The sequence below is a fragment of the Pristiophorus japonicus genome, chromosome 12, assembly GCF_044704955.1.
Source record: "Pristiophorus japonicus isolate sPriJap1 chromosome 12, sPriJap1.hap1, whole genome shotgun sequence".
In the NCBI taxonomy this organism is placed as follows: domain Eukaryota; kingdom Metazoa; phylum Chordata; class Chondrichthyes; family Pristiophoridae; genus Pristiophorus; species Pristiophorus japonicus.
In genome coordinates, this window is record NC_091988.1 from 43,011,348 (window position 1) to 43,035,158 (window position 23,811).

At 42.3% G+C, this 23,811-nt stretch overlaps 1 protein-coding gene across 1 annotated transcript in view; it reads right to left on the reverse strand.

Annotated features, from left to right (window-relative positions):
- Positions 1-18,821: 18,821 nt before the first annotated feature.
- pparg (peroxisome proliferator-activated receptor gamma) overlaps positions 18,822-23,811 on the reverse strand; it is a 149,118-nt gene continuing 144,128 nt past the window's right edge. The window contains exon 7 of the mRNA XM_070895363.1: positions 18,822-19,654. Coding sequence (XP_070751464.1) covers positions 19,407-19,654 — 248 coding nt within the window. The 3' untranslated portion in view covers positions 18,822-19,406. The remainder of the gene's footprint in view (positions 19,655-23,811) is intronic.

A 23,811-nucleotide genomic window follows, 5' to 3' on the forward strand; every position in this document is an offset into this window, starting at 1 on the left:
CTGTGAAGATCGAAGCAAAATAATTGTTTAAGGTCTCAGCCATTTCCACATTTCCCATTATTAAATCCCCCTTCTCATCTTCTAAGGGACCAACATTTACTTTAGTCACTCTTTTCCGTTTTATATATCGGTAAAAGCTTTTACTATCTGTTTTTATGTTTTGCGCAAGTTTACTTTCGTAATCTATCTTTCCTTTCTTTATTGCTTTCTTAGTCATTCTTTGCTGTCGTTTAAAATTTTCCCAATCTTCTAGTTTCCCACTAACCTTGGCCACCTTATACGCATTGGTCTTTAATTTGATACTCTCCTTTATTTCCTTGGTTATCCACGGCTGGTTATCCCTTCTCTTACTGCCCTTCTTTTTCACTGGAATATATTTTTGTTGAGCACTATGAAAGAGCTCCTTAAAAGTCCTCCACTGTTCCTCAATTGTGCCACCATTTAGTCTGTGTTTCCAGTCTACTTTAGCCAACTCTGCCCTCATCCCACTGTAGTCCCCTTTGTTTAAGCATAGTACGCTCGTTTGAGACACTACTTCCTCACCCTCAATCTGTATTACAAATTCAACCATACTGTGATCACTCATTCTGAGAGGATCTTTTACTAGGAGATCGTTTATTATTCCTGTCTCATTACACAGGACCAGGTCTAAGATAGCTTGCTCCCTTGTAGGTTCTGTAACATACTGTTCTAAGAAACAATCCCGTATGCATTCTATGAATTCCTCCTCAAGGCTACCCCGTGCGATTTGATTTGACCAATCGATATGTAGGTTAAAATCCCCCATGATTACTGCCGTTCCTTTTTCACATGCCTCCATTATTCCCTTGATTATTGCCCGCCCCACCGTGAAGTTATTATTTGGGGGCCTATAAACTAAGACCACCAGTGACTTTTTCCCCTTACTATCTCTAATCTCCACCCACAATGATTCAACATTTTGTTCATTAGAGCCAATGTCGTCTCTGACAACTGCCCTGATATCATCCTTTATTAACAGAGCTATCCCACCTCCTTTCTCTTCTTGCCTATCTTTTCGAATTGTCAGATACCCCTGTATGTTTAATTCCCAGTCTTGGCCACCCTGCAACCATGTTTCTGTAATGGCCACCAAATCATACCCATTTGTAATGATTTGTGCCGTCAACTCATTTACTTTATTTCTAATGCTGCGTGCGTTTAGGTAGAGTGTTTTAATACTAGTTTTTAAACCATGATTTTTAGTTTTGACCCCTCCTGCAGCATCTTTATATTCATACATATTGTCCCTTCCTATCACCTTGTGGTTTACACTTACCCCAGTGCTACTCTGCTCTGTTGCCTCCTGCCTTTTGCATTCTTTCTTGGGGTCCTGTTCATCTGAGCTCTCACCCAATCTAAGTAGCTCAGAACCCTCTCCTGGGTTCCAAATACTCCTTGCATTGTGGCACCGAGCTTTCATGCTTGCCTTTTTATTATACTTTGACCCATTAGAATTTTGCTGTACAGTGGCCCTTTTTGTTTTTTGCCTTGGTTTCTCTACCCTCCACTTTTACTCATCTCCTTTCTGTCTTTTGCTTCTGTCTCCATTTTGTTTCCCTCTGTCTCCCTGCATTGGTTCCCATCCCCCTGCCATATTAGTTTAACTCCTCCCCAACAGCACTAGCAAACACTCCCCCTAGGACATTGGTTCCAGTCCTGCCCAGGTGCAGACCGTCCGGTTTGTACTGGTCCCACCTCCCCCAGAACCGGTTCCAATGCCCCAGGAATTTGAATCCCTCCCTGCTGCACCACTGTTCAAGCCACGTATTCATCTGAGCTATCCTGCGATTCCTATTCTGACTAGCACGTGGCACTGATAGCAATCCCGAGATTACTACTTTTGAGGTCCTACATTTTAATTTAGCTCCTAGCTCCTTAAATTCGTCTCGTAGGACCTCATCCCTTTTTTTTACCAATATCGTTGGTACCAATGTGCACCACAACAACTGGCTGTTCACCCTCCCTTTTCAGAATGTCCTGCACCTGCATCACTAACACAAGCACACACTCTACAAGATGGCTCCTTCACAGAAACGGTCATCATGTGACTTTGCCATATGACCTTTTATTGCTTTTGTTGTGTATTTGTAAAGCATGCACTCCCATGTTCTGCCACCAGGGAGTGCATCCCCTGAAGTTCCAAGGGATCCCAGCATCCCTTGGGAGCATTGTATTTAAGCACCCTCTTAGAGCCCCTACATGTGTTATTCCTTAAAGGTGAGAACTGGGTATGGGGAAAAAAACCAAAGAATTGCTTTTGAGAAAGCCAGAAACATTTTATGCTCCAACAAGCTGCTTGTATTGTATAACCCGTGTAAAAGACTTGTGCTAGCATGTGATGCGTCGTCTTACGGAGTCGGGTGTGTATTACAATAAGCTAACGTTGCAGGGAAGTTGCAACCTGTCGCCTATGCCTCCAGGACCTTGTCTAAGGCCAAGAGGGCCTACAGCATGATTGAGAAAGAGGCATTAGCGTGTGTGTTCGGGGTAAAGAAAATGCATCAGTACCTGTTTGGCCACAAATTTGAGCTGGAAACCGATCACAAGCCCCTCATATCCCTGTTCACTGAAAATGAGGGGATAAATACTCATGCCACAGCCCGCATACAAAGGTGGGCACTCGCGCTATCAGCATATAACTATACCATCCGCCACAGGCCAGGCACCGAGAACTGTGCGGATGCTCTCAGTCGGCTACCATTGCCCACCATGGGGGTGGAAATGGCGCAGCCTGCAAACTTGCTGATAGTGGCGCAGCCCGCAGACTTGTTGATGGTCATGGAAGCGTTTGAAAATGATAAATCACCTGTCACGGCCTGCCAGATTAGGACTTGGACCAGCCAAGATCCTCTGCTGTCCCTAGTAAAAAACTGTGTACTGCATGGGATCTGGGCCAGCATCCCCGTTGAAATGCAAGAGCTAATCAAGCCGTTCCAATGGAGAAAGGATGAGCTGTCCATTCAGGCAGACTGCCTGTTGTGGGGTAACCGCGTAGTGCTACCCAAAAAGGGCAGGGAGACGTTCATCTCGGATCTCCACAGCAGACACCCGGGTATAGTAATGATGAAAGCGATAGCCAGATCCCACGTATGGTGGCCCGGTATCGACTCTGACTTAGAGTCCTGTGTACGGCAATGCAGCGTGTGTGCTCAGTTGAGCAATGCGCCCAGAGAGGCACCACTAAGTTTGTGGTCCTGGCCCTCCAGACCATGGTCAAGGATCCATGTCGACTATGCGGGCCTGTTTCTCGGTAAAATGTTCCATGCCGTGGATGCTTTTTCAAAATGGATTGAATGTGAAATAATGTCGGAAAGCACAGCCACCGCCACCATTGAAAGCCTGAGGGCCATGTTTGCCACCCACAGCCTGCCTGACATACCAGTGCCGTATTTAAAGAATTCATGACCCGCAATGGGATCAAACATGTCACCTCGGCCCCGTTTAAACCAGCCTCCAATAGGCAGGCAGAGCGGGCAGTACAAACAATCAAACAGAGCCTTAAACGAGTCACAGAAGGCTCACTCCAAACCCGCCTGTCCCGAGTACTGCTCAGCTACCGCACGAGACCCCACTCGCTCACAGGGGTGCCCCCAGCTGAGCTACTCATGAAAAGGACACTTAAAACCAGACTCTCGCTGGTTCACCCCAACCTGCATGATCAGGTAGAGAGCAGGCGGCAGTAACAAAATGTAAACGATGGTCGCACCACTGTGTCACGGGAAATTGATCTGAATGACCCTGTGTATGTGCTACACTATGGACATGGTCCCAAGTGGATCACGGGCACGGTGATAGCTAAAGAAGGGAGTAGGGTGTTTGTAGTCAAACTAGACAATGGACAAATTTGCAGAAAGCACCTGAACCAAACGAGGCTGCGGTTCACAGACTGCCTTGAACAACCCACAGCAGACACCACCCTTTTCGAGCCCACAACACATCCCCAAAGGATCAACGACACCATGCCGGACCAGGAAATCGAACCCATCATGCCCAACAGCCCAGCAAGGCCAGGCTCACCCAGCAGCCCTGCAGGGCCAACAACACGCCAGCCCAGAGAGGGCACAGCCAACACACCAGAACAGACACTTATACCAAAACAGTTCATCAGGGAAAGAAATGCTCCCGGCCGCCTCACCTGTAAATAGTTTTCACTTTGACTTTGGGGCGCGGCAGTGATGTTGTGTATCTGTAAAGCATGCACTCCCATGTTCCACCACCTGGGAGCGCATCCCCTGAAGTCCCAAGGGATCCCAGCATCCCTTGGGAGCACTGTATATAAGCCGGCCCCTAAAGGCCTGTTCCTCGCTCTGGAGTGTCTTAATAAAGACTGAGGTCACTGTTACTTTAACCTCCCTGTGTGCAGCCTCATCTGTGTTAGGAACACAATAGTTATTACATCAGTAATTGCATTCCATCAGTAGTCCACTAGGTGAAGCTCTATAACACCCATTTTCTTCAATTTTACTAGGGTTTGTTGATGCCACACTCGGTCAAATGCTGCCTTGATGACACCTCAGCTGTCTTGTCCATGTTTGGACCAAGTCTGTAATGAGGTATGGAGCCGAGTGGTCCTGGCAGAACCCAAATCGAGCATCGGTGAGCAGGTTATTGGTGTTGTGAGTGCCGCTTGATAGTACAGTCGACAATACCTTCCATCATTTTGCTGATGATTGAGTGTAGACTGATGGGGTATTAATTGGCTGGATTGGATTTGTCCTGATTTTTGTGGACAGGGCATACCCCAGGCAATTTTCCACATTTTCGGGTAGATGCCAGTGTTGTAGCTGTGCTGGAGCAGCTTGGTTAGAGGCGCGGCTAGTTCTGGAGCACAAGTCTTCAGCATGACAGCTTGGGATATTATCAGGACCCATAGCCTTTGTTGTATCTCGTGTACTCAGCCCTTTCTTGACATCACGCAGAGTGAATTGAATTGGTTGAAGACTGATTTCTGCGATAGTGGGGACGTCAAGAGGAGGCCATGTTTAAAAATACGTTCCGAAAAAGGGTTATGGACAATTTGTGAAATTAACAACTTTACTGAGTTTTTTCCATCATTAAGGAGTTTATGTAAAAAAAAAGATTTTTCACCTGGAGGTTGGAAGAGATGGTTTTGATGATAATTCAGCAATATTTCTGCCTGATAGTCACTGTTCCAGTGCTGTATTTTTCTGCAACACTTTGATGGTAAATTTTGGCAGCCAAGCAGAGTTCAAAATGTGTGACTTAATAAGGATAATAAGTTACAAATGAACCCTTTGACCTGTGTAAAGAAGGTTAGCAATTTTGTTGCCAGGAGAGAACAGTGAACAATAATGAAATAAAAACAGCATGGTTTTAGTGATCCAGCTGCTTGCACATGAGATCCTACAAGCAATATTTCGATCTGAAAAATATACAGGTAAATTCATCAATCCTGGACTCCCAGCAGGGTGTTGCACTCGAACAGAGTGCTGGTTGGAGAATTGACATTATACCATTGTAGCTCTTTCTCCCACTCACATTCACTTCGAGTGTGGCTCTCTGCTGGGAGCATGGAATCAGTGAATTTCCCCTATACAGGGTATGCCCATATCCTTTGAATGATACGCTACCTGGTTAAAATTATTAATTGAGCTTCAATAGAGCTGATGTTAGGCCTCAGCTGGAGAATCGCGCCCAATTGTGGGAACCACTCTTTAGGAAGGATGGCAAGTCCTTGGAGAGGATGAAGAGAAAATTTAATAAAGTGATATCAGGAATGAGGAACTTCAGTTATGTGGAGAGACTAGAGAAACTGGGATTGTTCTCCTTAGAGCAGAGAAGGTTAAAGAGGAGATTTAACAGAGGTGTTGAAAATTACAAAAGGTTTTGATACAGTTAATAAGGAGAACCTGATTCCACTGGCATGAGGGTCAGTAACCAGAGGACACAGATTTAAAATAATGGGCAAAAGAACCATAGAGGAGATGAGAAGAAATTTTCTTACGAAGTGAGTTGTTGTAATCTGGAATGCACTGCCTGAAAGGGTGATAGAAACAGATTCAATAGTAACTTTCAAAAGGGAATTGGATAAATAATTTGATGGGGAAACATTTTCAGGGTTATGGGAAATGAGCGGAGAAGTTGGGACTAATTGGATAACTCTTTGAAAGAGCTGGTACAGGCTTGATGGGCCGAATGGTCTCCTTCTGTGCTGTACGATTATATGATGCTATGATTCAAAAAATGGGGATCTTTGCAGGAAAGTTCGAAATAATATTAAAGGAACGGTAAAGGACAACATTTTTCTCCTTCCTTTCTGCCACCTCCAGCGTGATCCCACTACCAAACACATCTTCCCCTCCCCGCTCCTTTCAGCATTCCAAAGGGGCTGCTCCCTCCCCGACACCGTGATCCACTCCTCAATCACCCTCTCCTCTTCCCACAGCACCTTCCCGTGCAAACACAGAAGATGCAACACCTGGCCTTTTTAACTCCTCCCTTCCCACTGTCCAGCGCCCCAAACACTCCTTCCAGGTGAAACAGCGATTTACTTGTACTTCTTGCAATTTAGTATACAGATACTGTATTCTCTGCTCACAATTTGGTCTCCTCTACATTGGGGAGACCAAACGCAGGTCCGGTGACCGCTTTGCTGAACACCTCCATTCAGTCTGCAAGCCTGACCCCGAGCTTCCGGTCGCCTGTCATTTTACTTCTCTGGACCACTCTGTCTCTGTCCTCGGCCTACTACACTGTTCCAATAAAGCTCAATGGAAACCTCATCTTTCTATTTCACACTTTACAGCTTTTCGGACACAATACTGAGTTCAACAATTTCAGATCATAACCTATGCCTGATTTTTTCGGGCAATAGCTGATGCTGATGATTCTGATACACCTCCTCTAGATCTATCTTTTGTTCCTTTACTTGTCCCATTATCATCTCCTTTTGCTTTGTGTTATATATGCAGACTATGGTCATACTCTCTGTGTAGTCACTGTATAGTTGTATAAGATGGAGACGTTACCTGATGTACTATTAATAAGGTTTACACTGTGTACATACTATGCTGGCACCACTAGAGGGTGCAACTGGTGGAGACCAGAGTTTCCTGCCCCTGTGGCAGAGGCTGTCCACCAGAGGGCACTGCGGTGGGAGACCAGAGGGCACTGCGGTGGGAGACCTGAGGGTCACCTACATAGGTGTGCAGGCCCCAGTATAAAAGGCTGCCCACCAATCTTGTGCCTCACTCTGGAGTTACGAATAATGGACCAAGGTCACTACAGTTTGAGTACAACACATTGCCTCGTGGAGTCATTCATTACATTACAGACATAACAATTTGCACCATGCCTTTTATCATTTAATCTCTCCTGCCTTCCAGCCTATCACAGACCTCCCTTTTTGTTCTTTCCTTGTACTTGCTTAAAACCTGTTTCATCTGTAACCATTTTTAGTTCTGATGAAAGGTCCTTGACCTGAAACATTAACACTGTTTCTCGCTCCACAGACGCTGCCTGACCTGCTGAGTATTCCCAGGATTTTATGGGGTGAATTTTAAGCTAAAAAAGTGGGTAGGTTTGGGACGTCGGGTAGTTAAATTAGGAACCCGATTTCAACCCGCCCACTTTTGGTTTTAACGGAGGCGTGATGGGGGCGGGTTATCAATTTAAATATTATCATGAGGCTGGAAGCCTCTTTTTTTAAATCACCATTTTGCTTTTAACTGCATGGACGGATTCCACGCAATTCCACGCAATTCATAAAACCCAGGCAGGGACTACTGGATCTAGGAGGTAAGTGCCTTTATACCTACCTCCCGGATCCAGGGTCCCTACCTAGCACATCCCCCACGATCGGAGACCCCCCTCACGAGTCCTCACCCCCCCCCCCCGCCAATAATGCTGAGGCCGGCCATGATCTACCCTTCACCCACCACTCTCATATCATCTGGAGGCGGGCCATAATCCTCTGTTAGCTGGCCCTGATCTTCTTCCCTCTCCCCCACTCATCTATCCTCCAGTGGCCGGCCATGATCTTCCTTTCATCCATCCCGATTATCCGGCCCTGATCCTCTCTTTTCCCCACCCCCCCCCGATCCCGATCGTCTGCCCGGACCCCTCCCCCCCCCCCAACCCCTGACCCTTTTAACGGCCCAGCCCGAACTCCATTTGTCTGCCTGACCACTCCCCCCCCCCCCAATCTTTTTAATGACCCAGCCCGACCCCCTGATCATCTGCCCGACCCTCCCCCCCCCGATCCTTTTAACAGCCCGTCCCCCACATAAACCCTCCCTCCCTCCTCTGTGCGGCCTGGTGCCACAGGCCTACCCGCTCGCAGCCAGCCAACCTCTCCATCTGACTGGCTGCAGGCGGGAAACCGAGGCCTTGCATGTAAATCAGGAACAGACATTAAAGTCAGCAGAGCCTGCGGTAACCCGGCCTCCCGGGTTTCACAACAGCCGTGGAGCCGCCGTGCCCACAACCCGCAACCTTTTCTGTAACAGGCAAACTCGAAGATGGTTAGCACCAGCAGTGTATTTGATCTCTGTTGAAAGGTAGTTGACTTAGCTATCCCACATGGACTCCACAAGTAAGTGGAAAGCCCCAGATTAGACTGCAAAGCTCCAGTGTGGCTGATGATTTTTAATCATCGTGATGTGTTTGGAAAAAGTCAGTAGAATTATGTTGATGCTTGTAGGCATTTTAACTGCTACTGGGAAAGCAGTACAAATGATTGAATGAAATGCTAAATCATGCTGTAAGTCAAAACATAATAAAGGTTCTCTATTTTCAATTTGAACTTATTAAGCCCGATAAAACACCACCAGCCTGAAAAATGTGGAATTGATGTTTATTTTGATCTCATCGGTAAAACACAACAACCCAAAATGAAGACTCCCGGAAATAATTGTTTCTATAATTCTTTGAAACCACAATCAGTAGAAAAGTCTCACTGAAAGACAATTTGAGTCTGGTGAAAGACAAGCGAAAGCACTATAAAAGCTCAGATTTGGTGAAAACAAAAATGGTTAATATTAAGCACGAGAAATTGTAAAATACGAGATTTAAGTAATTTTAGGCAGATTCTGGTTGACTGCCTGTTTTACACCGTGCCCAATTTTACGTTCCATTGGCATTGGTAATTTACAAGAATTGGTCATTTAGGAATGATTTTCAGTGGGCTTTTCATCATAGTAAAATGCTCATAATGACCGACCTTTTAAGATTCTTAAAATAAATTCAATGTTAGAGAAGACAAAAACAAATATCTGCAAACCTTGGGTTAACTTTTTCCAATAAGCGCAAGAGAGAACACAAGAAGAATGGGAACCATTCTATTTGGTGCGTATTGCATAAATTCCATGTAAAGTTATATTAGTTTTCTGGGCTCCAGCATCTGTGGCCAATACTTCTAGATTAATAATATTTCCATTACAATAATACTTCTTTGGAGTGGGGGAGCAGAGAGTGTTGGCTGTCATTGTAGATGATATTCAGACTCTCCCTGGCCTTTATCATTATAGCCAGAGAGTTGGGTAGACCTTGATGAGATAATCAGACGTGTGCTACAGTGCTAACCTTATCAGGGACTGTGTTCATCCCACGCCTATACTAAGCATCTGGGAGAGGGCACTGACAGAGAATCATAGCATGCCAATTAGTTGAGAGTTCTGCAAAAATGGCAGGCAACTTGGCTGGTTCTGTAAGAGGAGAAGCAAGCTTGTGGTCCGGGAAATATATAGATGATGCTGTATAGACTTTGACGTGATATTGCACTTAAACATTGAGTGGACCATACTGCATAACAGACAGGAGACAGTTTGGTATATATCAAGCCAGGTGCACAAAATGTCTGTGTGGTGTCACACAAGGCCCCGTGTGTATACTTTTCATATTAACAATGGTTAACTAGAGATCCCCCAAAAGCTTACTAGGTATATGCACCATGTGGTGTGGTATTAAACTATATAGACAAGACGGTCCCTGGTTTGAGGCCCAGTCTGTGCAGAGCCAGCAGATCCCAGTCAAAGTAACAGTTAGGTTTCTATAATTGGCCCAAGCCCCCCCAAGCTAGTGTCAGATAAATCAGCTGGGGTTTCCGATCCTCGATCCTATTAGTGATCCCTGCTGGAAATAGATGTGTGAATGTCAGGCGGTGACAGGACTAGGCACACCTTTGATGCCATGCATGGTGGAATAACTAGCTGTCACTTAGTCTCTAGGCTCCTACTTGATGAATGCCAGTTGGAAGAGTTTGCTAAGGCCTGTAGAATGACACTGCCTTCAGGAAAGAAAGGAAGGAAATGGGAGTGATTGACAAAAAGAAAATTGGCAGGCTGAAGTTAAAATTTCTTAAAATTAAAAGAAGAGTTTTTCATAAACTAACAAAAATGAAATAAATTTTAGGCATAGGAAAGAGTTGTGTATGGTGATGGAATTTGTTTGTATACAGGCAACTGAATTTGCATCCTTGTGATGTGTGGACATTTTAGAAGATGCAGTTTTTGTTACTGTTAATGTATTAAAATTTGACAATTCCACAGGTTTGGTATTATTTTGATGTTTCTGTGATGAGATGGTTGCATTGTGTGGTTTTATTGACATCTTTCTCCTGTTTTACTGAATATTGTCTTTAGAGGATAATGTAAAACCTGCCTGATGCATTATACAGCTTGCAAAAATAGGCCAATGAAAAAGAAAAGAAAGACTTGCATTTATATAGTGCCTTTCACGACCACCAGACGTCTCAAAGTGCTTTACAGCCAATGAAGTACTTTTGGAGTGTAGTCACTGTTGTAATGTGGGAAACGCAGCAGCCAAGTTGCGCACAGCAAACTCCCACAAACAGCAATGTGATAATGACCAGGTAATCTGTTTTTGTTGTGTTGATTAGGGATAAATAGGTACCACATTGGTATTATTACAATGCTCTAGAGACCAAACCCACTGCGTAAATTCCATGTAAAGTTATTCATTTTCTCGGATCTAGCGCCTGTGGTCAGTACTTCTAGATTAATATTTTCATCATGTAACACTTTTCTGGAGTGGGAGAGTCATTGTAAATGATATTCAAACTCTCCCTGGTCTTTATCATTATTGCCAGAGAGTTGAATAGACCTTGATGAGAAAATCAGACGTGTGCTACAGTGCTATCCTTATCAGGGACTGTGCTCATCCCACGCCTTTTAGGAAGCATCTGAGAGAGGGCACTGACAGAGAATCGTAGCATGTCAATTAGTTCAGTGTTCAGGCCACATAGCTGGTTCAGTAAGAGGAGGAACAAGCTGTGCCATATGTACAATTAAATATACACATAGCACATTGGGGCCATGTTTCCTGTCTCCTTCCAGCGTGAAAAAATTCAGTACCCAGCTGCCCTCATTTTCTTTCCTGTACCTTCACATGTTTGTCTTACCACTCATGGGATGCTTAGTGGTTTAAGTCAATGATCATTTCATTCCTGTCTCAGTATAAAATTAATATGATTTGTAACTCTAGCCATACCACAGTATTATTTTAGATTTATGTGAAATAATTGCAAATATGGCATATGGTTATAAAATAAATGACTTTTTAAACTAGGGTCATAAAACCCCAAATGTACATACTTTATATTTTTTCCACGGACAAATATATAAATAAGGATGCAGAAGTATGAGGTGCAGGACAATTTTTTCTGGTAAAGAATGTACTGTGGTTAGCAATACCTACAGTACAATACAGACTGTAATATTATATATGTCAGTGATAAAATGTTCTCCAAAACCGTGCAGAGACTGGGGTAGATTTTCCCCTCAATAATTCCGCCAGGAGGCCCAATCTACATTAAAGTTTTCCTCGATTCTGAGGGACTGCCTATGATGATGATGACATTGAGAGCTGGACCTTATTAGTATCAGGCCAGTAGGTCCAGGTGCAAATCCAGTGCCATGGTGCAACCCACTGGTTTCAGGCCGCCGCAATATTGGATGGAGCGGTCAACCTCCAGCTGGGCTACTTCTCTAATGTTTCTACAGTTTTGATCACAATGAGAAACATCAGCCCGTTATGTCTCAATAAAGTGCTCTGTAGTCTTTGCCATAGATCAGCGTGGAGGCCCCGACCTGTGTGAGAACACCAGCGGCAGGAGCGGAGGTGCGGAGGCCCCGGGAGCAGCGTGGAGGCATACCACTTCAGGGAGCAGCGCGAGCTGGTGCAGGAGGGTGACGGCAGCGAAAAGTGACGGTGATTGGAGCATGAGCAGATACAGCAGGAGCGGCAAGAGACTGTGGAGGGATGTGATCGGGGCCCAGGAGAGATGCGAGTTCGGGGCCAGGGGCTGCACAGGCCAGCCCACACTGCGATATGTGTGTGCACTAGGTCCGTGCAGCAGAGCAGGTCTCCAGTCATCTTGGATAACCCTTCCCACTGGACCAAGACCTAGCTCTGTCAAGCTGGTGTACAACGTCCTTTTTGGCATGGAAGCAAGTCATCCTTGTTTCGAGGGACTGCCGATGATGATGACTAAAAGTACTGCCAAATTTTGAGTCATAAAATCATAGTTTATCAACTCATCAGGTATCACCTTTGGTTGAAGTAGGGAAAGTTTTCTTTTACTGTGCAAAACTTAAAAACAGAAACTGGAATTAAAATTAAGGAAACACCTTTAAAGCTTTGAAGTTTTCCAGGTGAAAGACTATGACGGTCTTTATGCAGTAAACACAGGTGACTGGTGCTAATAGTAGACAAGAAAGAACTGAAACTGATGGAAAAAGTGGGTAGTCTTTTAAGCCAAGCAAACAAAATCACACGAGCTCTGGTTGAAAGGTCTAGTAGAAGTACATACATTCAAATGGTATATCTTTAGTCATGGATGAGGGAGGTGAAATTAATGTGAAATTCTATGAACACATTGAAGAGTATAGGAAGCAATACTTTTAAAATATTACTTTATACTTTTTTGGGTTAATTTTGGTGCACATCCAGGTGAGGGATGTCAATGTCAGGCAAGGAATAGTTTCCCACTTTTGTACCTCAATGGCAGTGTCAGCATCAACTTAGGACAGATATAGCATTGCCAGATACCAGACAAAAGCTCCTTCTATTCTGCCCTATCAGAATAGCACCACCGGTAGTGTGGGATTTTCCAGTCCTCATACCATCCATTGCAATGAACTCTCCAAGAGTAACGTGCAATGTATCGTGCCCTCAGAGTTAAGACTATCCAAGCTTTTGTACAGTTAGCATAGAGATACCTTGACGTGCACTTCAAGTGCCGTAACCTGCAAGACTACGGACCAAGAGCTGAAAAGTAGGATTAGGCTGGATAACTCTGTCGGCCAGCACGGACACGGTGGGTTGAATGGCCTCCTTCTGTGCTGTAAATTTCTATAAGATAGCATCTCATAGCATCAGTTTGGATTGAATTCAGGTAACAGAGATGAAAGGACACTGTGCTAATTTAATATGTCTCATCACCGAGAGAAATCAAGTGCAGGCAATGGAAAGAGCATGCAGCAAATCTGTCCCATCCTCCTTACCCTCAATGACTGTCTGTCCCACCTGTGACAGAGACTGTGGCTCTCGTATTGGACTGTTCAGACACCTAAGGACTCATTTTAAGAGTGGAAGCAAGTTTTCCTCGATTCCGAGGGACTGCCTATGATGATGATGATGATGATAATGTCACACAGTCCCCAACGGTACTAACTTTAAGTAACAATTTACACAGAAGACTGAGTTCAGACTTTTAAAAAATTACAAATACAGTAGCTGGAAGTATCACTTCATTGATAATCTCATGCACATATTCAAAGTAAGGAAACAGGATGTATGAAAATGTAAAAGTATTAAAGATACAAAGTTTTTTTTATTTAAAATACTTTGCTAGTACAGAAGTGTCATTTTTACAGTTTACAGATAAAAGTTTACATAACCAAAATATTCCCTTTGGAGTAATAATGCCTGAAATGGCTATGTTATATGACGTGATAAAATCTTACCACATTTGTGCTTTCTCATCCAATACTTCCTTCAAATCCATATTTTGCATTATTCAGATATGAAAAATAAATGGTTTAGGTTTGTTTGCTAAATAAACGGATTGTTGTGAATTCAAGATGACAATGAAAGACTCTCAAAAACTCTAGTTGCTTCAGGATAGCTGAACGTGCATCCCGTGCTATAAGGTGCAGTACATTCAACTCCAACTGGGATTTCTTTAATTGTCTGTCAATAGTTGTAGTAGCAACCTCTGGTGGTTGCAAATTAGCACTGCACGAACTTCCTCTTTTTACAACGATCCATTATTGGTTTGTAGGGTAAAAATATTACACCTGATTCAGCATCTAAGCATTCAATTCAACATTGCTCTAGCACATTTAACAATTATAACACGTTATTTAAGTACATCATGATAGGATGCACTAGAAATATTTTGCATTTTTCAAACCAAAGCTGAATAATTAAAAAAATGGATCTGAAAAATCCCTGAATGTCAATTACAGCCAGTCACATAGTATAAAATGTCTCTATGCTTCATTTGTAAAATTCACATTGCATATCATTACCCAGGTGCAATTTCAAAAGTACTCATTTAGAATCTTTAATTATGTTCAAAACAAATAAAAAGAATTGAATGGAATATTTAGTTTTTAATTGACCATTTGTCATTGTAAAATAAGGCTCAGGTTATATGCAGACACAAGTCTTATGTGATGCCTTGATAAGGCAAATTCAACACATTAAAATGGATTGGCTTACATGATTATTAAATTTAAAAAGTTGCACAATAAGTAAACCTATTAATATCTATTCTTTTCTGTCTTTAACATGTTTTACAAAATAGCACAGATTCGACCCCATAAGAATGGATTTGAAGCTATCCAGTTTAATATTTGGCATTGCAGGAATGTATTAATTGAATTACTGTACAAAAAGTATAATCAGGGGGTATCGGCCCGGAATTTGCTGTCAGCGGCAAAGCAATAGCACTCATCGCTGCCATCAAAGAAAACTGTCCACAAAGATCGAGCGATCTCTGCGGCGTGAATTTCACCTCTCCCAACGTTAGTTTGAATCTGCCGCTAAATCAAGCAAATCTCCAATGTCCAGCAACAGTGATGTCATCAAGCAGGCTAAGCAGCCAATCACATTGAAGAATTCTCAGACAGCAAACCAGGAAGTAAAATGCACAGATTATAATTTACTTTTTATAAATGTTACAGAGAGCGAAATATCAATTGGAAATACACATAGGATTAATGAAGAAGCTGAAGTATCATAAACAAACTTTAAAAATAAATTATAGTAAAAACCATGTAATTCTTATATTAATGGAAAAATGTGTCATTCCACAAATATAAAATTGTTTTTTCAGGGACAGAACAGTTGTTCAACAGTCAATACGCTGTTAAAAACTCCATTACACCTCTTTCAACAAGGCTGAACTCTTTCGGTGGGGAGGGGGGTGTTTAACAGCAATATTCCAGCGTAACAGGCAGGTTTTCGTCAGGAACTACATTTCAGCGCGATTTAAATTAATTGCCGGCTTTGGGGAGTCCCACAGCTCAACCTGCGGTGAAGCGTAGAATCATCGACAGCAACCTCTAGATTTCAGCGGTTATCTGTGCATGTGCTGACTCCAGAAGTTGCTGTCACTTTCAGAGGAGTAATGACAGCGAATGCAAAATCTGGGCAATCATATAATATTCTGATTTTGAATGGATGAATTGGATTTTGAATTGATTTCCAAAAGTATGAATTATATGTAATAAAGTTTTCATTCTCACTATTAGGAGCCCGGCACCTCACACCATTTGGTTAGGCTGAATTCCTTGCTTACACATGCAAAGGAAACTTTGTGTTACCTTTTACAGATTTGTGTTAGAGACAATAATTCATGAAACAAAATGTTAAAGGTGTTGTGTTGTATTACCTTGAAGCCGCATAGAGATTTCAATATATTGCATGATTTGATGGAAAAAACTTTAAAAGCAAATTATAACGCGAAAATGAAAATGAAGCAATTTGTTTATAGTTTGGCAGAAAATGTGACGAGAATCTGGCGCAATGTAATCAGCTGGGATCTAGACCTGACTCTGAATATGCTGATTCAACAGAACCAGTTAATCATCAACACCAACAGCAGGATGAAGTCCAATGTCATTTTGCCAAGTTTCCATATAATACAAGGGAACCAGTAATACCATTGCTCCTCCTTCCCTCCCAAGCCAGTGGAGACATTCTGATATTCACAATGGGCTGCTCTTTACTGGCGGTGCTATACATCATAAATAATTTGGCAAACATTTCTACCAGATGATTTGAACAATCATTTCTGTTGGCCCACACAGACAAAGTTTCCAAATAGAGGCTACATAATATTCTCCTAAACATATCCCAGTTTTAGCAGAAATCAATGGTATTTTCTTAACCCTTTTCTGAACAAGTCTACTGTATATATGAATTATTTCTGGAAGGAAAATACTTGCATTTAATTAGTGCCTCTTAGAAGCATTCCAGAGCACCACATAGAATGAATAACATTGTGAAGTTACTGTTCTGCGAATAAACACGGAACAATATTGCACATAACAAGGTCCCACAAATAACAATGAGATGAATGACAAGTTACAATGGTGTTGGTTGGGATATTGTGCGCTAATAACTAGGAATCTATGTTTTTAATGAACTTTTGTTCATTATGTAAAGGACTTTTTGTTTAAAAAAAAGAAATTCATGCATTTAGCACAATATATTTAAAATAAAGAGACTGTCTCACGATCATAACACCTTTTAAAAATGTAATTGTTAAAATAATCAACATTTATTTAAGCACACTGCTAGTTGAATATTAGTCTACTGGGTTGAAGGTGTTAGAGGCTGTCTATCAGAAAGATGAATCATTACTGAGATTGTTAAGTGTTCCTTATGATTTCATTAAAACTCACTATATAAGCAGGATATATATAAAATGACTGAAATAATTATATAAATATATATATCCCCCGTTATAAATTTCTTTGTCCACATTTATGATGGGAACTGCCTGTGTAAATTTGTCATGCTGTAATTCATCATCATCACAGGCGGTCCTTCCTACCAAGCATGACTTGCTTCCATGCCAAAAAGGGATGAGTTCACAGGTGTTTCAATGAAAGACCTGATATTCCAGGTCCCGAACTACATCCTGAAGGGTGTACATGCCTGTGTGTGAATAGCTGCAGCCCCACCACTGGTAGGAGGAGTGTAATTACAACATGCAAGTATACATAGGCCATTTCCATTATAAGTGGGGACATAGGAATTTATAATGGTAATATAAAAATAAGGACAGAATGTATTACTTTAAAATGGGAGCTGAATTACACCTGATCCAATTGTTCCCTGCCCTCTGGCCACACGTCACCTGAAAACTACAAGTGGACCTGATTTCCCATGTACATTGGCATGCGAGATCACCCAGCAGGATATTAAAGTCAATAATAATTTTTTGTAGATGTTTGACTTATAATAGGGGCTATGATGGTGAGAATCCCTCTTTAAACGATTAAAATAAATTGAAATCTTTGACGACACCCAATTCATATGCACTTCTTTTTGTAGAATATTAGATAAAGCAAAAGTAAGAAAGACATCATTTATAAAGCACCTTTTATGACCACTGGATGCCTCAAAGTGCTGTACAGCCAATGAAGTACTTTTGGAGTGTAGTCACTGATGTAATGTGGGAAATGCGGCAGCCATTTGCGCACAGCAAGCTCCCACAAACAGCAATGTTATAATGTCCAGATAAACTGTTTTTGTCAATGTTGTTTGAGGGATAAATATTGGCCAGGATACCGTGGATAACTCCCCTGCTCTTCTTCGAAAGAGTGCCATGGGATCTTTTCCATTCACCCGAGAAGGTAGACGGGGCCTCGGTTTAATGTCTCATCCGAAAGACGAAAATGTAGAGGAAATCTCCACCAGTTCAATTATTTATCAAATCGCATTCTTAACCAGAACAATTAAACAGTTAAACTGATTTATAATTTTATGGTACCAGAAGTGCAGAGATGCAACATAAGTATGTACATTTAGCACAACACGTATGAAAAATTATCACAAGAGTTCATGAACTCAACTTAAAGTATGAAGGTCATTTTAGTAATTCCAGGGAGGTGGGGCAGAGTGGGAAGAAAATTAAAGAATTTTCCCTTTAAACCACTATAACAGTAAAATTGTTAAAATGCACAAAGGGGCTTCAGGCTAAAATGCAGCAATGTTTTATAACTATATCGGTACTTTTTAAACTCATTATTAATTTAATTGAAAGTTATACAACTTGCATCAGGCTAATTTGTTAAATGTAAATAGTTATAGATCAATGATTATAATAGCCTTTGGAAACTATCTATTACTATGTCCTTACACTGTACTATTAATGAATTCAACATATCCTTATTGAATTCTTTTAATAAAGGCTTTGATTCAGTTTGCACTCAATATTTTGTAAATAAACAGATTTTGCATTTCTTCTGTTGGCTTCACAAAGAATCCAGTGTAACAGTTTGTAGGTTGTACAACAGTACGCACTATTATTTTTCACATTGTTCAATAAGAACTTTTTGCATTTAAAACAATGAAAAGAACTTAATTGCGGGTTCACTTCGAATGCTCCTCTTTCTTACTGGTGATAATTCTATCCCTTTGCAAAATTCCTTGGCATAAAGAGCTTTCAACACACCCTTCAAATATATGCTTAATTATGCTGAAGATATAGTATTGGATGATGTAAAGTGAAATCTGGAGCTAAGTAGTTTAATATAATAAAAATAACTAACTTCAGTTAATTTTATGAATTTTAATGTTCTGTATTATGCCCGATAGTATACATGTGGCCACCTAAGAATAGGTCTAGATTTTTTTTTAGAAAACGGGTAAAAATTTAAAGAGCAAGATATTTGCCAATTGAACAGTTTGCATAATAATTGCTGCCAGTACTGATCAAAAGAGTGTCAGTAAAAGTTTCAATTATCGTTATGACAATAATGGTGAGTCAGTACAAGTGTGATCCTGAAGGACAACACAGATTGGACACAAAGTTAAGTTTGTCAGAAAAATGATGTTAAACTGTGAACACTCTAGGCTTTTATTCTTTATTCCCAAGCGTTTGATAGATGAATTCTGAAAACTTTTCATGGACCAAACAATTTTCAAGATACGCAAACAATTATTCGCATTGTTCAGTAACATCCCAAAAAGGACATAATACAGAAAACGTCCTACATTCCTGCCTGTCTTTCTTTTGTATAATGGAGTTGTGTGCAGTTCCACAAACTATTGCTTAGATGCCTAATGAAGCCGCCATTCATGATGTTCAGTTGCTACACTGGACAATAAAACAGTGCAATTTGAGAAAGAGACATTGCTTTGTCTGTGGTTCAAGGGGAGGCTTTCTAATACAAGTCTTTGTATATTTCTTGCAGGAGTGGATGAAGACTCATTTCTGCCTCTGTTTTCCTGATTGTGTGCAAAAGCTGCACATGCTCGGTAACAATTTGTCTTAGATCAGTCATTTTCTGAAGTAGTTTTGCAAATAACTGTGGTGAATCTGGGTGGTTTATCTTAAGTTGAAGGGCAAGTGCTTGTAGGATGCTGTCTTGCAGTTCTTCAATTGGTTTAACATTTAGCAATCCAGGTCGATCTAGGAAAAACAAGATAAACAGTTTCAGATTCTGATATAATGGGCTCAATTTTCCCCAAAGCTGTTTTTTGGCGTACTTGAAGAGTTATGCCTTTTTCTTGAGGCCCCATGTACGCCCCCAAAAAAATCATCCAAGTTTCCCTGTTTGAATTCTTAATTTTGGCGCCGCCTAGCCTGTTGTTTAGTTTTGGGGGTGGAGCCCAAGATCTGCGCCAAAAAGATCAGGTTGCCACAGTAACCAGGGACACAATGCGGGCTGAGGCTGCAAAGTGAAACATGCAGCCAGCTCACAGCAACTTGCACAAGCATCTTAAATATTGCAGCAACTTACCTCTATTAAATTATTAAAGGTCCCCCCCCCCCCCACTCCCCGCACCTATCCCTGGCCGAATGGCCTCCTCCCTCCCGGTCCCCACTCCTAACTATGCCCGAAAGACTCCCCCACTCTTCCACTGCTGTAGTCCGGATCTGCTGTGTTGATTTACTTACCTGCGCCAATTTTCTTAACTCACTAAGGTTTTTCTACAGAGGCCACATATGCCGGCCTAAGAAGAATTGGAGTAAATCGGAGCTGGCCAAATTTGCCTAAGTGGCCAGAATTGGCGCGGGTGGCAGGTTATGCCCCCATGACAAAAAAAAACTAACCTAAAAAAAATCGTAACTAACTGAGTTATGCTGGAGCACATTGATTGGGGAAACTTGTATTTTTTTTAAAAACTTAGGCCAAAAAAAGCTGCACACGCCAAAAAAACGGCGCAAATCACTGGGGAAAATTGAACCCCATATTAATTACAACTTGCATTTACAATCGTGCCTTTGACGTAGTAAATCATCGCAGGGCGCCTCACAGGAACGTTATCAAACAAAATTTGACACTAAGTCACATAAGGAGGTATTAGAACAGATGACCAAAAACGGTCAAATAGGTAGGTTTTAAGGAAGAGAGAGGTAGAGAGGCAGAGAGGTTTAGGGGAGGAATTGTGGAGCTTAGGGCCGAGGCAGCTGAACTGAAGTGCATATTATGAAAACATGTTACTTTTCAATGAGCTTCACAATCAGAACATCTTAAAAAATTCAACAGTTCACAAAAATATTTAAAATGTGTTGACTTTTTTTTTTGTTTGTTTAGTCTTCCTTCAATAGTTTTAAAAATGTGTTTACCAGGGAACTGACTTGGTGAAGGTATTGAGCTTCAGGTGTGCGGAAGCTGACTATTCAAAGGTGATTAAGTGATTGTGTTATTTCACCAGCATATATTCCTTTATAGATTCTTGCACAATCAAATTCTGTAATTCTTCCAAGCAAGTATCCTCAATATCACGAAGCAGTTAGTGTTGAAAAAATATTTAAAAAATAGTAATAGAAGAGGAAAAATATGAATCTCAATTTTCCTAAAAGGCTCTAATGGTGAAACCCATTTTAAAAATGAGCACCGTAACCCATACATGTTTCCACCTGCTTTGTATAATGTAGTTTATCCAAGATTGTGCAGAACACAAAGGTGGGCATAAGAGGGTTTTCTCTATGTGCTATGTGTAGCAAAATTGCAAAAGCAATGATGAAGAATACACTGACAGTTTCACTACACACAAATGATATCTTCCCTTGTAATTGATAGCTAATCTCCTGAAAACATGAAGTGATTTTCCCACAGGCCAAGTATGAGATCTCCTTCAGGCCACCAGGGGGAGGATTCAGTGGAGATTAAAGGAATCATTTTGTGAGACTCTGCTGCGTGTAACAACAGTGGTCCAGAGAATCTGGGCTAAGGCGTTGTAATCGTATCGCTGACCTCCACTTGCATCTAGTGAGGCTAGTAACCAAGGCTTGCAAAAGTACTAATTTTCATGGATGTTTCCCCACAAAAAGAAAAATAGCTGAGTAACCTGTCATGTATCTTACATTATTATATATAACTGTATCCTAACATGCTATACATGACTGTAATAAGATATGATCTGTAATCACCAGCATACCTTACCACCAGGGGTGCACTTGCAAGAGACAGGTATATAAGGACAGGTCTCAGGCAAGTGCAACATTCCAGAGCTGTGAAATAAAGGTGCAGCTCCAGAGTGACCTTGATTTCACTACATGCCTCGTGTCAATCTGTACTGAGAGAACAAAACTTTACAGTAGCGATGAGTTACGGGATTACAGAATCCAGAGGATGGCGAACAATGGATCAGATGAAAAGTACAATGTTGGAGATAATTGGGAGGACTTTAGAGAAAGGCTCCAGCAAAGCTTTGTAACCAAAGACTGGTTAGGAGACGACAAAGCAGACAAGAGAAGAGCCCATCTCTTGACCAGCTGTGGCTCGAAAACATAAGCTTTAATGAAGGATCTGCTGGCACCCGAGAAACCAGCAAGCAAGTCGTTTGAAGAATTGAGCACATTGGTAAGAGACCATCTGAAGCCAGCGAGCAGCCTACACATGGCCAGACACAGGTTCTACAACTACAGACGCTTTGTGGGCCAGAGCATACCCGACTTCGTGGCGGAACTTGAGGTTGGCTAGTTTATGTGAGTTCTCCGATGAACTGAGGAGAGAAATGCTGAGAGACTTTTTCATTGAAGGAATAGGCCACGTAGGTATATTCCGAAAGCTCATAGAGACCAAGAACCTGACCTTAGAGGCAGCAGCACTGGTCGCACAGACATTCTTGGCAGGGGAAGAAGAAACGAGGTTGATTTACAATGCAGGTACGACAACTAACGAAATATCGGAACAAGAAGTTCACAGCATTAAACAAGCTGCTACCCCCACACACAGACAAAACCGGGCGAACAGGCGCTGGACAGCAGGCAGTGGCGCCAGAAGCCATCAAGGGCCACAGGAACTGCCGTTCACACCTCATCAACCAAAATGAGAGCAATCAATTACAAACTGAGAGAAGCTCAAGAGAGATCAGCCAAACACAGCTCATTCTTTGCAAGCAGTCTGTGCTGGAGGTGTGGGAGTGGGCACTCGTCAAGGGGATGTCGATTTCAGCAGGCTGTTTGCAGGAACTGTGAATATACAGGGCATTTGGCCTGCATGTGCATAAAAATGGCAGCTCGGCTGGTATATGAATCGGATGGGTCGGAAAGCGCACCAGAAGACGGTGGGGACAGTTCCCGGGACACCGATGTACAGCGGGTCAACATGATCAATGGCCACTGCTCCTACAACAGGATGCCTCCTGTAATGTTGAGGGTCCCACTCAACAGGATACCTGTCAACATGGAGCTGGATACGGGAGCGAGTCAATCTCTCATGGGCGCTCAACAATTTGAACAACTGTGGCCGCATAAAAGACACAGACCAAAACTCAAGGGTCGACACCAAACTAAGGACCGATACCAAATAAATCGTACCAGTCCTCGGCAGCGCCATGCGCTCTGTCACACACAAAGGGACAGTGAACCGACTTCCCCTGTGAATTGTCCCCGGAGGCCCCCCAGCACTGCTGGGGAGAAGCTGGCTGGCAATACTAAACTGGAAATAGGATGATGTCCATGCCATGTCATTAGAGGAACGGACCTCCTGCTCAACAGTTATAAAGCGATTTGAACATCTCTTTCAGCCAGGTGTGGGCACTTTCAAAGGGGCCAAAGTCAAAATCTACATCACACAGGATGCTAGACCAGTCCATCACAAGGCCAGAGCTGTACCTTATGTGATGAGGGAAAAGATTGAACACGAACTAAACAGGCTTCTGCGGGAAGGCATTATATCACCTGTGGAATTTAGCGACTGGGCAAGTCCCATCGTCCCAGTCATGAAGCCTGATGGATCCGTACGAATCTGTGGGGACTATAAATCTACCATAAACAGAGTCTCCCTACAGGACCAGTACCCACTGCCCAGAACGGAGGACTTATTTGCCACATTGACTGGAGGTAAACTTTTCTCAAAACTAGATCTCACATCTGCGTATATGACGCAAGAATTGACTGAGGAATCCAAGCTACTCACCACCATCAACACACATCGAGGCCTTTTCATCTACAATCGATGCCCATTCGGCATCAGGTCGGCAGCTGCCATATTCCAGCGCAACATGGAGAGTCTGCTCAAGTCCATCCCGGGGATGGTTGTATTTCAAGACAACATACTTATCACGGGCAGGGACACCGACTCCCATCTCTGTAATTTGGAGGAAGTACTAAAG